At 42.3% G+C, this 14,076-nt stretch overlaps 1 protein-coding gene across 6 annotated transcripts in view; it reads left to right on the top strand.

Moving 5' to 3' along the window:
* Positions 1 to 14,076, top strand: part of LOC137376482 (echinoderm microtubule-associated protein-like 4) — a 465,004-nt gene that overhangs the window by 178,285 nt on the left and 272,643 nt on the right. The window contains exon 2 of one of the 6 annotated variants that reach the window (XM_068045141.1): positions 7,667 to 7,709. The exons of 2 other annotated variants lie outside the window; for them this stretch is intronic. In XM_068045141.1, the coding sequence (XP_067901242.1) occupies positions 7,694 to 7,709 (16 nt within the window). In that variant the 5' untranslated portion in view covers positions 7,667 to 7,693. Of the gene's footprint in view, positions 1 to 204; positions 312 to 7,666; positions 7,710 to 14,076 lie in introns of those variants that run through there. 3 more of the 6 variants (XM_068045137.1, XM_068045138.1, XM_068045142.1) reach the window with 3 other exon arrangements.

The raw sequence follows: 14,076 nt of genomic DNA on the forward strand, positions 1-14,076 counted from the left end.
ACGCTGTCTGTTCCCTTCCCCCTTGATCTTCACTGCTTGGTGTGCTCAAACAGGCAGAAGGAACGGGTGGGTGTCTTGTGGAGTTTTTATTTGTGCCAACACAGAAGTGCTTTGTCACCAGCCATCTGGACTGGGAGGATATCCTTAGAATTTGAAGTATGCTGGAGCTGTGCTTGCTGTGAAATCATTGGAAAGGAAGAGAAAAAACAGACCAAACTGGTTTGTTCTTTATAGGAAGGCGAGCATGGAAGACGATTTGCCTAATGTGCCCTCAGTATATGATGCCTCAACACTGCTCAACTTCTCCACTGGTAATTCATCAACCATTTAACAAACTCAAGTTCTTGTTTTATTTTCTCCAAAAAATTTGGTTAATTTTAGGCACCGTGATTTTTGGTCTTGAAAATAACATTGTGCCTAGTACATTGTATGCAATTTAGAAGGGAAAAGTAGAAAGTACTTGATGTAGAGTATTAATTAGACAGTTGCATTGCTTCATGTAAGAAGCTGTGGACAGAAATAGAAAAAAAAAATTAAATCTAGGCGATGAGCTTATAGAGAAAATTTTAGTTTCATTTCTGTTTCTAATGTTATACCTGTACAAATTTATCCAGAGTTTTTGCTTGCTTTTGTTAACTTTTTGAAACGTCCTCTCTTTCCCTTCCCTGCCCCCAAAATACTTTGATAAATTCAGGCACTTATACCTGATTTCAAATTTGGTTTTTCTTCTACTGGTTGTGGGTAAATAATGTTACGTTAAATATGAATAGTCCCCATTTTATCCTAACCCCAAACATTTTTTAAAAATCGGGCTACAATTTTAAACTAATTCCTTTTACTTGAAAGCAATATTACTCATTGAGGAGAAGGAACCCTGTGTTTTTTTTTTGCCATACATAATCATAATCTGGGGAAATGGCACAGAGATATTTAAAGCTGAAATTCCATTATGTGGACATCAAGCATACAACTCTTTAATTGATTAGAAACCAGCAAGATCAAGGTCAATACTGAGCTTGGTTGAAATCTTTAGTATCATCAGAATGTCAATTTTAGGATATAACCTGTCTTGTCTGTGCACTCTGCTGCTGATGTAAATGCCAATCCAAGTTAAAACACAGTGCACCATTTTTAACACTGGTAGGGTTATGCAATTATTTCCCTCTTAATTGCTGAATTTAATTTGAAGGTAAAATTCAAATTTGTTTGCCTTTGGGATGCTTTTTAAAAAGTTGCAGGATAATCCTTGCCTGTTTCTAGGAGTATTGATGCAATTCTAAGAGAAGCAGCTATAACTTTTCTGATTCATAAATATTGTAATGCTGCTCTGACCCTGAGGTGGCTATCCAGGTGTGCAGTGACAGTTTGGGAATTCACTGCTGCGTAATTATACCTCAATATGTCTGTTAGGAGGTTTGCTACTCGAATTTAGCCCAAAGCAGAGTGTTAACGCAATCACTGACCTGATTTTAAAATTGCAGGTCTTGGAATTTATTGCCCATTATACCTTGTTTAATTTTGTATGTATATGACAACCGATATTTTAAAAAAAAATTGCAAATGCTGGACATGCACAGGATTTGTAAAAAAGCAGGCTAACATTACAAGTGCACATCCTTCTTCAGAACGGATAATAAGCAATTCCTTTGTTTTTTGCCTTTTTGCCTTCCAGAAGGGCTTGCTTTGCTTGTCTTTCAGTTTTGAAGAGGATAAAATTTCAGGTACCAGTGTTAAAAGTGGTGCACTGTGTTTTAACTTGGATTGACATTTACATCAGCAGCAGGGTGCACAGACAAGACAGCTTGTATCCTAAAATTGACATTCTGATGATACTAAAGATTTTAACCAATCCCAGTATTGATCTTGAGGTATGGTTGCTAAATTTGCTGATGACACAAAGATAGGTAGGAAAATAAGTTGTGAAGAGGAATTAAGGAGACTACAAAGGAATATAGATAATATAAATTAGTGGGCAAAGATATGACAAATGGAGTATAATGTGGGAAAATGTAAAACTGTCCATTTTGCAGAAAGAATAAAAAAGAAGCATATTATCTAAATGGTGAGAGATGCAGAGGGATCTGGGTGTTCTAGTGCATGAATTGCAAAAGGTTAGAATGCAGGTTCAGCAAGTAATTAGGAAAGCTAATAGAATGTTATCGTTTATTGCGAGGGGAATTGAATACAAAAGTAGGGAGGCTATGCTTCAGTTATACAGGGCATTGGTGAGGCCACATCTGGAGTACTGTGTACAGTATTGGTCTCCTTATTTAAGGAAGGATGTAAATGCGTTGGAAGCAGTTCAGAGAAGGTTTACCAGACTAATACCTGGAATGGACGGGTTGCCTTATGAAAAGTTGGACAGGCTAGGCTTGTATCCAGTGGAGTTTAGAAGAGCAAGAGGCAGCTTGATTGAAACATATAAGATCCTGAGGGGTCATGACAGGGTGGAAAGTATGTTTCCCCTTGTAGAAGAATTTAGAACTAGGGGTCACTGTTTGAAAATAAGGGTCGCCCATTTAAGGCAGATGAGCAGAAATTTTTCTCTGAGGGTCGTGAGTCTTTCGAACTCTCTTCTTCAAAAGGCAGTGGAAGCAGAATCTATAAATATTTTTAAGGCAGAGGTAGATAGATTCTTAATAAGCAAGGGGGTGGAAGGTTATTGGGAGTAGGCGGAAATGTGGAGTTGATCAGTCAGGATATTGAATGGCAGAGCAGGCTCGAGGGGCTGAGTGGCCTACTCCCGCTCCTAATTCATATGTTCATGCCTTGCCTGATGTGTTGAATAAGTATAGAGATAAATTATATAGAAAAAAATGGGCAATTCTGCAGTAACTTCTATGTCCTCACTATGTCCCATCACATCAAACGAACACTGTTTAATGTCTCGTTGGAAGGTGGTACCTCTGACAGCACAACACCCTAGTAACACATTTAAGTGTGAATCCAGATTTTATGCTCAGATGCAGAGAGAGGGCTTGAACTAGCACATTGACTCGGGTATGAGTGCTACCACTGAGCCAAGCTCCTGCAGATTGAGCAATAAGGTCAACATGACTGTCGTGAAGGTTGGGTAAAGGTAACATAAGATGCTGCTCCTGTCTCACACAATTTTGAATGTTAACCTATTTACAATAATAACAGCAACTTGCATTAATATAGCGCCTTTAACATAGTAAAATATTCCAAGATGCTTCACTTGTACTGTATCATAAATTGTGTGTTTTGAACCTATGAATATAGATCTTGAATGTATGGATAATATAAAGAGAATCTACATGGGGATCTAAAGGTTCATGAATTTGGGGTAGTTATGCTATTATTTGAAGTTTGGTTAATGAGAAGATTTTGGTCAAATAACCAAATGACCACCATACTAATGTATGTGGGAAACAGATCTTAAAACAACTTGATAAACAAAACTCTCACGCTTAAATTAGTGCCTTCAGAACTTTATGTAATAGTGTTGTAAAGTTGACTGCTTCTGCTACGTATCTTTCCCCTATGCCAAAGCTCAAACTGACACTCAATGGGAGAAAATGTTCGGAAATATTTAAATTTGGTAATTGTAAACCCTGCCTAGCATTGAAATACGTAGATGTGAATCAGCAAACGGCTATAATTGTGTTCAGTTCCTTAAAGCAAATGTGGCAAGTTAGATAGAGATACGGCACTGAAACAGGCCCTTTGGCCCACTGAGTCTGTGCTAACCATCAACCACCCATTTATACTAATCCTACATTAATCCCATATTCCCTACCACATCCCCACCTTCCCTCAATTCTCCTACCACCTACCTACACTAGGGGCAATTTACAATGGCCAATTTACCTATCAACCTGCAAATCTTTGGCTGTGGGAGGAAACCGGAGCATCTGGCGAAAACCCACGCGGTCACAGGAAGAACTTGCAAACTCCGCACAGGCAGTATCCAGAATCGAGCCCAGGTCGCTGGAGCTGTGAGGCTGCGATGCTAACCACTGTGCCGCCCAGCCACTGAGCCGATGTGTTTTCATAGCTGTGTGGCTAAAGGTTGTGATATGATTTGGTTACATGGGCATTGTGATAACCCATGTTTCAATACAGACCTGTTGCGTTTATATATCGGGTTTTAATCAAACCACCAGGAATTATTCTGACTTGATCCACACTTGATGGGCCAGATAATCTGCTTCTGTGCTGTAATCTATTTTAATTTGTGTTTTTGTTTAAAAAATGCATGCATGTTTATTACTGCAACAAGGCCTCTAGGTTCCTGCTAAATGTTCCACAGTTTTTTTTTTAAGTAGTAAGATGAATCTTCTACATTCATTGGGAACAGGCAGATGGGGTGAGTGAGTGCATTGGAGTCCGGGGGTGAGGTGAGATTGGCTGCCCATGACATCAAGGCAACATTTGATCGAGCGTGGCATCAAGGAGCCTTATAAAATTGGAATCAATGGGAATTGGGAAATCTTCCACTGGCTGGAGTCATATCTAGCACAAAGCAAGATGGTTGTGGTTGTTGGAGGCCAATCATCTCAGCCCCAGGACATCACTGCAGGAGTTCCTAAGGGTGGTGTTCTAGGCCCAACCATCTTCAGCTGCTTCACCAATCACCATCCCTTCATCATAAGGTCAGAAGTGGGAATATTCGCTAATGATTGCAGAGTTTTCACTCCCATTCGTGACACTTCAGATAATGAAGTAGTCTGTGGCTGCATGCAGCAAGACCTGGACAGCGTTCAAGCTTGGACTGATAAGTGGCAAGTAACATTCGTGCACACAAGTACCAGGCAATGACCATTCAATGGCATTACCATCGCTGAATCCCCCACCATCATCATCCTGGCAGTTACCATTGATCAGAAACTTAACTGGACCAGCCATATAAATGCTGTGGCTACAAGAGCAGGTCAAGGCTGGGAATTCTGCAGCAAGTAACTCACCTCCTGACTCCCCAGATCCTGTCCACCATCTGCAAGGCACAAGTCAGGAATGTGCTGGAATACTATCCACTTGCATGGATGAATACAGTTCCAACAACACTCGAGGCCTGACAGCATCTAGGTCAAAGCACTGGCTTGATTGACACCCCATCCACTACCTTAAACATGCACTCCCTTCACGACCGGTGCACAGTGGCAGCAGTATGTACTACTTATGAGATGCACTGCAACTACTCACCAAGGTTCCTTGGGTAGTACCTTCCAAACCAGTGACCTCTACTCCTAGACGAACAAGGGCAGCAGACACATGGGAACACCACCATCTCTAAGTTCTCCTCCAACCCACTCACAGTTCTGACTTGGAAATATATTGCTCTTCCTTCACTCGCTGGGTCAAAATCCTGGAACTCCCTCCCTAACGCCACTTTGGGTGTACCTACGCCACAAGGAGTGCAACGGTTCAAGAGCTGGCTCGCTACCACCTTCACAAGGGCAATTATGGAAGGGCAATAAGCTTAAAGTACACAGTTTAAATAGAAATGGATAAGTTTAAACATGAAAACAAATGTGCGTATTTCTTTTAGTGGTTCGTGTCCGAGAGCAGCATCTATTTGTAGAACACCTCTCATATAAGAAACCATCTCAACGTGCGACAAAGGAAAAAGTGTACATCATGCAAGGGCTAGGGGATTGAAAACATGATTGAAGAGCTAAGAGATTAGGTTGTGTGGATTAGGGGGAGAATGCTAAAGAGTTGGGATTAATAAGGGAAAAGCGATACCTGATCAAGTATTTTACTGTAATAATATGTCATTATTACAGTATTTGAGCTGAAAATTTGGTCTGCCTAGGCATATAGGATTTTGCTGAACTTGGTAGCAGTTTAAGGATTAATGATGTTTATACATTGAACTGTCTGTTTCAGATGGTAGAATCTTGATTGTATTTTAATGGACTGATGATTTGTAAGTAGAACGTTTAGTTTCCTCAAATTATTTGTTCAGTAACTCCTGCAAACCAGTTTCTCTAATAAGGACAATAGTATGCTTGGTTTTGAACAAAGCTACTACAAAATCTGTGCAACCAGCTAACTAAATTCTTAGCTTTGTAATTATTGTGTCTTTCCTCTGAGAAAGTGCAGGATTGGATGGAGGTGTTATGCACAGAATTTAACAATAACAGTTTTGATCAAGCATCAACAAACAGGCTTCAAACTTGCAAAGGTTTGTCCAGTACATTTAGAGACTAGGCATCTGTAATTTATTACTGCTGTACAGATATGAGGCATATTTGCATTGAAAATTAACATCAGCTGCAGGTGTGCTGTATTTCTGCCATGATAAACACTCTGATGTGAAGAACCTGACCTGTTGATACTGCTCACTCTCCCAGTATTTGAACAATCACATAGAAGTGCCTGTAGACCAAGTTATGTTTATGATGCATTTTATACAATGCCTAATGCTAGTTTATTGAATTATTACTTTAAACAATTGGAAATCTAGGGGATCATAACTTGTGGATGTTAAAACATGCCTGATGTGTCAGAATGTGAATGAATGAGTGAGTGACCTGAATTGTGGAGTGCAATGTGCCAGGCAGTGCATGGTTGGGAATAGCAGCTGAAATCCTGTTCAGCATTGCATGGACTTTTTCATGCTTTGTAACTGATCATTTTGTTGTGCTGTAGTGGATATCACTTAGTCTGAAAAATAAGAGAGGGAAGCAATTTAATATGTTTTGAAATCATTGCCATTGATTTAGAAGTTGTTTAACAGGCATTAAATGTGCAGTTTTTTGCCTTGTTGAGTGAAAATTGTTCAGTTACTCTGGAGCAGTTCTTAAACAGGCTGTTAAATGTTTCTCATTTCTTGGTCTCAAGATCTGTTTTTGCCAAATTTTGTTGCAACAGAAGTGTGATTACTAAATTGCTACTTACTTACTGCTACTGAGTACTTGTAAAATATTGTTTGTGTTAGTTTATCCATCTTCTTTGGCCTCCTTATCTCGAGAGACAATGGATACGCGCCTGGAGATGGTCAGTGGTTTGTGAAGCAGCGCCTGGAGTGGCTATAAAGGCCAGTTCTAGAGTGACAGGCTCTTCCACAGGTGCTGCAGAGAAATTTGTTTGTCAGGGCTGTTGCACAGTTGGCTCTTAGCAGTCAAAATAATGCTGTACGTTTCAGGACTGGTGTCAATCAGATCACTTTGTCTCCAATGACAGAAGAATGCTATCACCAAAATGAACTTGCAGCTTCATAGCAAAATATTTATTAAAAATGTAAATTTGCATTAGTGACTCCTTTTATTATTGGCCAGTATTAATGTTTTCAATATTGATATAATTTAATACATTTTGCAAATAAATGGAGCATCCCACCAAACATAAGGATCAAGAGCATTTTGGAGTTATTAACATTACACTGGTTATAATTCCTTTGCCTGTAAAACTTGAAGCTTGCAACATCTGGGGAATGCACTAATAGGGTTGTGGGAAAATGGCAACAAATGGCAACATTGGGCACTAGTCTGTCTCAGTCAGAAATCCATAAGATCAACCCTCTTCCCGCTAATGTCAGTACTGGAAAGCAGCCCTCCAGATCTATCTATCATTACTTACATTGTATAAAATGATCCAACTCTCTTAAAGGAGCAGAAATGGGCCATTGAGTACTTGTTAAATATTGTTTGTGTTAGTTTATCCATTTCACCATGCAGATGTCTTTCCATTTTTTCAGAGCTTCAGTATAATTCATTTGGCAAGAATGGCAATGTCAACAGGTAAGCTTTGTCCTAACATGTAAGGTGTTGCTGGATAGAATTGGTAGCATGAAGTTGAACAAGATCTTGGATTTTCCATTCCATTAAGTTTTCACATAACAATAAGGTACCACTCCCAACACCAGCTCCTGTGTATTCAGCCAGTACATGGTATAAATTTCCCTGTCTTTGTTGGCATATTCCAAACAAACTACACTTTAGGGCAGAGCTGTAGTGGGCGTAGCTCCATAAAATTAGCAGCTTGCAGTGTATGACCTGTACTAGATTCAGTTTCTGCTAGTAACACTCTGCCACATAGCTCTTACCTTGAATATAATGTATACATAATTTCTCAGTACTTGATGGAAGGAAGAAAAATGTGAGTTGATGTCATATTAATTTGTGCCATTGTTCCTCTGATCTTTATCAGTCTATCATCTGTGTTCAAACTTAAAAAATCCATGCACTAGGCATGATTCAATTTTTAATACGGATTGCTGCTAACACACTTGGCCTAACTGACATTGTTTTCCATAATATGCTTAGAGTCATAAAGTACCATTCTGTGCTGAAATATATGTTGTCCTATTTTCTTGTGTACCTCAGTGTCACTGTGACAGATTGCATGTGGAAGGAGTAACCATATACAGTGAAACACAAACATTGAGGTTTTTTTATTCATTCATGGGATTGGGGCATCACTGGCTAGGCCAGCATTTATTGCCCATCCCTAATTGCCTTTGAGAAGGTGGTGGTGAGCTGCCTTCTTGAACCACTGCAATCCATGTGAGGTAGGTACACCCACAGTGCTGTTAGGAAGGAGTTCCAGGATTTTGACCCAATGACTGTGAAGGAACGGCGATATTGTTCCAAGTCAGGATGGTGTGTGATTTGGAGGGGAACTTGCAGGTGGTGGTGTTCCCCAGCATTTGCTGCCCTTGTCCTTCTAGTTGGTAGAGGTCGTGGGGTTTGGAAGGTGCTGTCTAAGGAGCTTTGGTGCATTGCTGCAGTGCATCTTGTAGATGGTACACACTGCTACCGCTATGCGTCGGCGGTGGAGGGAGTGAATGTTTGTGGAGGGGCGCCAATGATGCGGGCGGTTTTGTCCTGGATGGTGTTGAGTTTCTTGAGTGGTGTTGGAGCTGCACCTATCCGGGCAAGTGGCGAGTATTCCATAACACTCCTGACCTGTGCCTTATAGATGGTGGACAGGCTTTGGGAAGTCAGGAGGTGAGTTACTCGCTGCAGGGTTCCTAGTCTCTGACCTGCTGTTGTAGCCACGGTATTTATATGGCTACTCCTGTTCAGTTTCCGGTCAATGGTAACCCCAAGGATGTTGATAGTGGGGGATTCAGCGATCATAATGCCATTGAACGTCAAGGGGAGATGGTTGGATTCTGTCTTGTTGGGGATGGTCATTGCCTGGCACTTGTGTGGTGCGAATGTTACTTGCCACTTATCAGCCCAAGCCTGGATATTGTCCAGGTCTTGCTGCATTTCTACACGGACTGCTTCAGTATCTGAGGAGTCACGAATGGTGCTGAACATTGTTCAATCATCAGCGAACATCTCCATTTCTGACCTTATGATTGAAGGAAGTTCATTGATGAAGCAGCTGAAGATGGTTGGGCCTGGGACACCACCCTGAGGAACTCCTGCAGTGATGTCCTGGAGCTGAGATGATTGACCGCCAACAACCACAACCTTTTCCCTTGCGCTAGGTATGACTCCAACCAGTGGAGTGTTTCCCCGATTCCCATTGACTCCAGTTTTGCTCGGGCTCCTTGATACCATACTGGATCAAATGCTGCCTTGATGTCAAGGGCAGTCACTCTCACCTCACCTCTTGAGTTCAGCTCTTTTGTCCATGTTTTAACAAGGCTGTAATGAGGCAAGGAGCTGACTGGCCCTGGTGGAACCCAAATTGAGAGTCACTGAGCAGGTTATTGCTCAGCAAGTGCTGCTTGATAGCACTGCCGATGACACCTTCCATCACTTTACTGATGATTGAGAGTAGACTGATGGGGTGGTAATTGGCTGGGTAGGACTTGTCCTGCTCTTTGTGTACAGGACATAACTGGGCAATTTTCCACATTCCTGGGTAGGTGCCAGTGTTGTAGCTGTACTGGAACATCTTGGCTAGGGGCGCAGCAAGTTCTGGAGCACAGGTCTTCAGTACAATTGCTAGAATGTTGTCAGGGCTCATAGCCTTTGCAGTATCCAGTGCCTTCAGTTGTTTCTTGATATGAGGAGTGAATCGAATTGGCTGAAGTCTGGCCCCTGTGATGCTGGGGACTTCAGGAGGAGGCCGAGATGGATCATCAACTCGGCACTTCCGGCTAAAGATTGTTGCAAATGCTTCAGCCTTATCTTTTGCACTGATGTGCTGGACTCCCCCATCATTGAGGATGGGGATATTTGTGAAGCCACCTCCTCCAGTTAGTTGTTTAATTGTCCACCACCATTCATGGCTGAATGTGGCAGGACTGCAGAGCTTAAATCTCATCCCTTGGTTATGGGATCGTTTAGCTCTGTCTATCGTATGCTGCATATGCAGTTTGACATGCAGGTAGTCCTGTGTTGTAGCTTCACCAGGTTGACACCTCATTTTGAGGTATGCCTGGTGCTGCTCCCGGCATGCCCTCCTACACTCTTCATTGAACCGGGGTTGGTCTCCTGGCTTGATGGTAATGGTAGAGTAGGGAATATGCCAGGCCGTGAGGTTACAGATTGTGGTCGAGTACAGTTCTGCTGCTGCTGATGGCTCACAGTGCCTCATGGATGCCCAGTTTTAGATTGCTAGATCTGTTCAAAATCTATCCCATTTAGCACAGTGGTAGTGCCACACAACACGATGGAGGTTATCCTTAATGTGAAGGCGGGACTTCGTCTCCACAAGGACTGTGCGGTGGTCACTCCTACCAATACTGTCATGGATAGATGCATGTGCAGCAGGCAGATTGATGAGGATGAGGTCAAGTATGTTTTTCCCTCTTGGTTCCCTAACCACCTGCCACATACCCAGTCTAGTAGCTTTGTCCTTTCGGACTTGACTTGGTAAGTAGTGGTGCTACTGAGCCATTCTTGGTGATGGACATTGAAGTCCCCCACCCAGAGTAAATTCTGCACACTTGCCACCATCAGTGTTTCCTCCAAGTGGTGATCAACATGGAGAAGTATTGATTCATCAGCTGAGGGTGGGCGGTAGGTGTTAATCAGCAGGGGGTTTCCTTGCCCATGTTTGACCTGATGCCATGAGACTTCATGGGTTCCGGAGTTGATGTTGATGCCAAAGACTTGCAGGTTGATAGGTTAATTGGCCATTATAAATTGCCCCTAGTATAGGTAGGTGGTAGGGAAATATATAGGGACAGGTGGGGATGTGATAGGAATATGGGATTAGTGTAGGATTAGAATAAATGGGTGGTTGATATGTCGGGACAGACTCGGTGGGCCGAAGGGCCTGTTTCAGTGCTGTATCTCTAAACTAAACTAAACTCCCAGGGCAACTCCCTCCTGACTATATACCGCTGTGCCGCCACCTCTGCTGGGTCTGTCCTGCTGGTGGGACAGGACATACCCGGGGATGGTGATGGCAGTATCTGGGATATTGTCTGTAAGGTATGGTTCCGTGAGTTTGACTATGTCAGGCTGTTACTTGACTGGTCTGTGGGACAGCTCTCCCAACTTTGGCACAAGCCCCCCAGAGATTAGTAAGGAGGACTTTGCAGGGTTGACAGGGCTGGGTTTGCCATTGTTGTTTCCGGTGCCTAGGTCGATGCCAGGTGGTCCGTCCGGTTTCATGCTGTTTTGTTGACTTCATAGAGATTAGAAATAACTGGCTTGCTAGGTCATTTCAGAGGGCATTTAAGCGTCAGCCACATTGCTGTGGGTCTGGAGTCACATGTAGGCCAGACCAGGGAAGGACAGCAGATTTCCTTCCCTAAAGGACATTAGTGAACCAGATGGGTTTTTACAATAATCGACAGTGATTTCATGGCCATCATTAGACTAGCTTTTACTTTTGGATTTATTAATTGAATTCAAATTCCACCTTCTGCTGTGTTGGGATTCGAACCCATGTCCCCATGGTGATTTCTGCTAGGTTAGAAATTGACTTACTGTTTCAAGTTTTTTTTTTAAACCTTGAAATCTTTATTAACAGTACCTTATTCTTTTGAGGAGCAGTGAACTACTGTGGCTATAATAGCTTAATTAAGTTATCCCATCTTAAACCTCAAGAATAGAGGCAAATGCAGAATATCTATTTTGCAATGACGAATAACTAGCAGTTGATACTCACTGAAACTCTGGGTTTTCCTGACTATCATAAATTGCTAGAGCTTTCCTTTTGCAATTTCACTTCACCAGAACTACTGTTTAAAAAAAATACTGTGTTGTAACTTCCTGTGAGTCATTAAATCTTGGGCCAGAAATTGCTAAAATGGCAGGTTTGGCAGCAAGCGGTGTTAATTGGACCTTTTACACTCACCATTAATATTGAACTATATTGCTGCTGCAGATTGCTAAAAGACAATCTGCTTGACATCACTGCATGACTATGTCCCACCTGGGACCTCGTGAACGTCATGCCCAATCTCCTTGACCCAGGAAAGAAAAGGATTAGAGAAAGAAGCAGAGTGAAAGAAGGAGAGGGAGAGCAGGTGAATTAGAGTCAAACTATTAACGGCCGAAAGAAAAATCGAGAGGGGGTTAGAAAGAATGGATTAAGAGAGAGAAACAGGAGATAGAAAACTTAAAAAAAAAAGAAAGGCATTGTTAGCTAGTTCTGTTTGGGAATTGGTGCATTGGTCCTTGAGAAGTTAATGAATGAATGGGAGGGTGGGTGTGTGGAATGTACAAACATTCTTGACCCACGAAGTAAAGAACCAGTTACCTTGTCCAGGAGGTGCAGTGGAACTTCCAGTGGGTACACCATTACACTGCATTCATAGGAGCATAGGAACTGCTAGATGAAAAAAGACCAAGGTCCATCTGGTAGTCACATGATACAATGATATCAGAGTGATGCTGTGAGCGTCAAAAAATCTGTGTCAATTAATTTACAACATACCCAGAAATGACATGAGGAAAACACAAGTGATGGAGATTTTTTGGGAATCAAGAAATCCCCTGTCTCAAATTATTCATTAACTGTATCCCACAGCATTATTTCCTAAAAGCAATCAATCTAACTTTTATTTAAATTAGAGACCCTTTTGTGTGTTGAAACAGCTTTGCATCCTGAAAGTTATTGCCTTCCGACATAAAGAACAAAGAAAATTACAGCACAGGAACAGGCCCTTTGGCCCTCCAAGCCTACGCCGATCCAAATCCTCTATCTAAACCTGTCGCCTATTTTCTAAGGGTCTGTATCTCTTTACTTCCTGCCCATTCATGTATCTGTCTAGATACATCTTAAAAGACGCTATCGTGCCCGCGTCTACCACCTCCGCTGGCAAAGCGTTCCATGCACCCACCACCCTCTGCGTAAAGAAATTTCCACGCATATCCCCCCTAAACTTTTCCCCTTTCACTTTGAACTCGTGTCCCCTTGTAATTGAATCCCCCACTCTGGGAAAAAGCTTCTTGCTATCCACCCTGTCTATACCTCTCATGATTTTGTACACCTCAATCAGGTCCCCCCTCAACCTCCGTCTTTCTAATGAAAATAATCCTAATCTACTCAACCTCTCTTCATAGCTAGCGCCCTCCATACCAGGCAACATCCTGGTGAATCTCCTCTGCACCCTCTCCAAAGCATCCATATCCTTTTGGTAATGTGGCGACCAGAACTGCACGCAGTATTCCAAATGTGGCCGAACCAAAGTCCTATACAACTGTAACATGACCTGCCAACTCTTGTACTCAATACCCCGTCCGATGAAGGAAAGCATGCCGTATATCTTCTTGACCACTCTATTGACCTGCGTTGCCACCTTCAGGGAACAATGGACCTGAACACCCAAATCTCTCTGCACATCAATTTTCCCCAGGACTTTTCCATTTACTGTATAGTTCACTCTTGAATTGGATCTTCCAAAATGCATCACCTCGCATTTGCCCGGATTGAACTCCATCTACCATTTCTCTGCCCAACTCTCCAATCTATCTATATTCTGCTGTATTCTCTGACAGTCCCCTTCAGTATCTGCTACTCCACCAATCTTAGTGTCGTCTGCAAACTTGCTAATCAGACCACCTATACTTTCCTCCAAATCATTTATGTATATCACAAACAACAGTGGTCCCAGCACGGATCCCTGTGGAACACCACTGGTCACACGTCTCCATTTTGAGAAACTCCCTTCCACTGCTACTCTCTGTCTCCTGTTGCCCAGCCAGTTCTTTATCCATCTAGCTAGTACACCTTGGACCCCATGCGCCT

Source organism: Heterodontus francisci, chromosome 13 (genome assembly GCF_036365525.1).
Source record: "Heterodontus francisci isolate sHetFra1 chromosome 13, sHetFra1.hap1, whole genome shotgun sequence".
Taxonomy (NCBI): Eukaryota; Metazoa; Chordata; class Chondrichthyes; order Heterodontiformes; family Heterodontidae; genus Heterodontus; species Heterodontus francisci.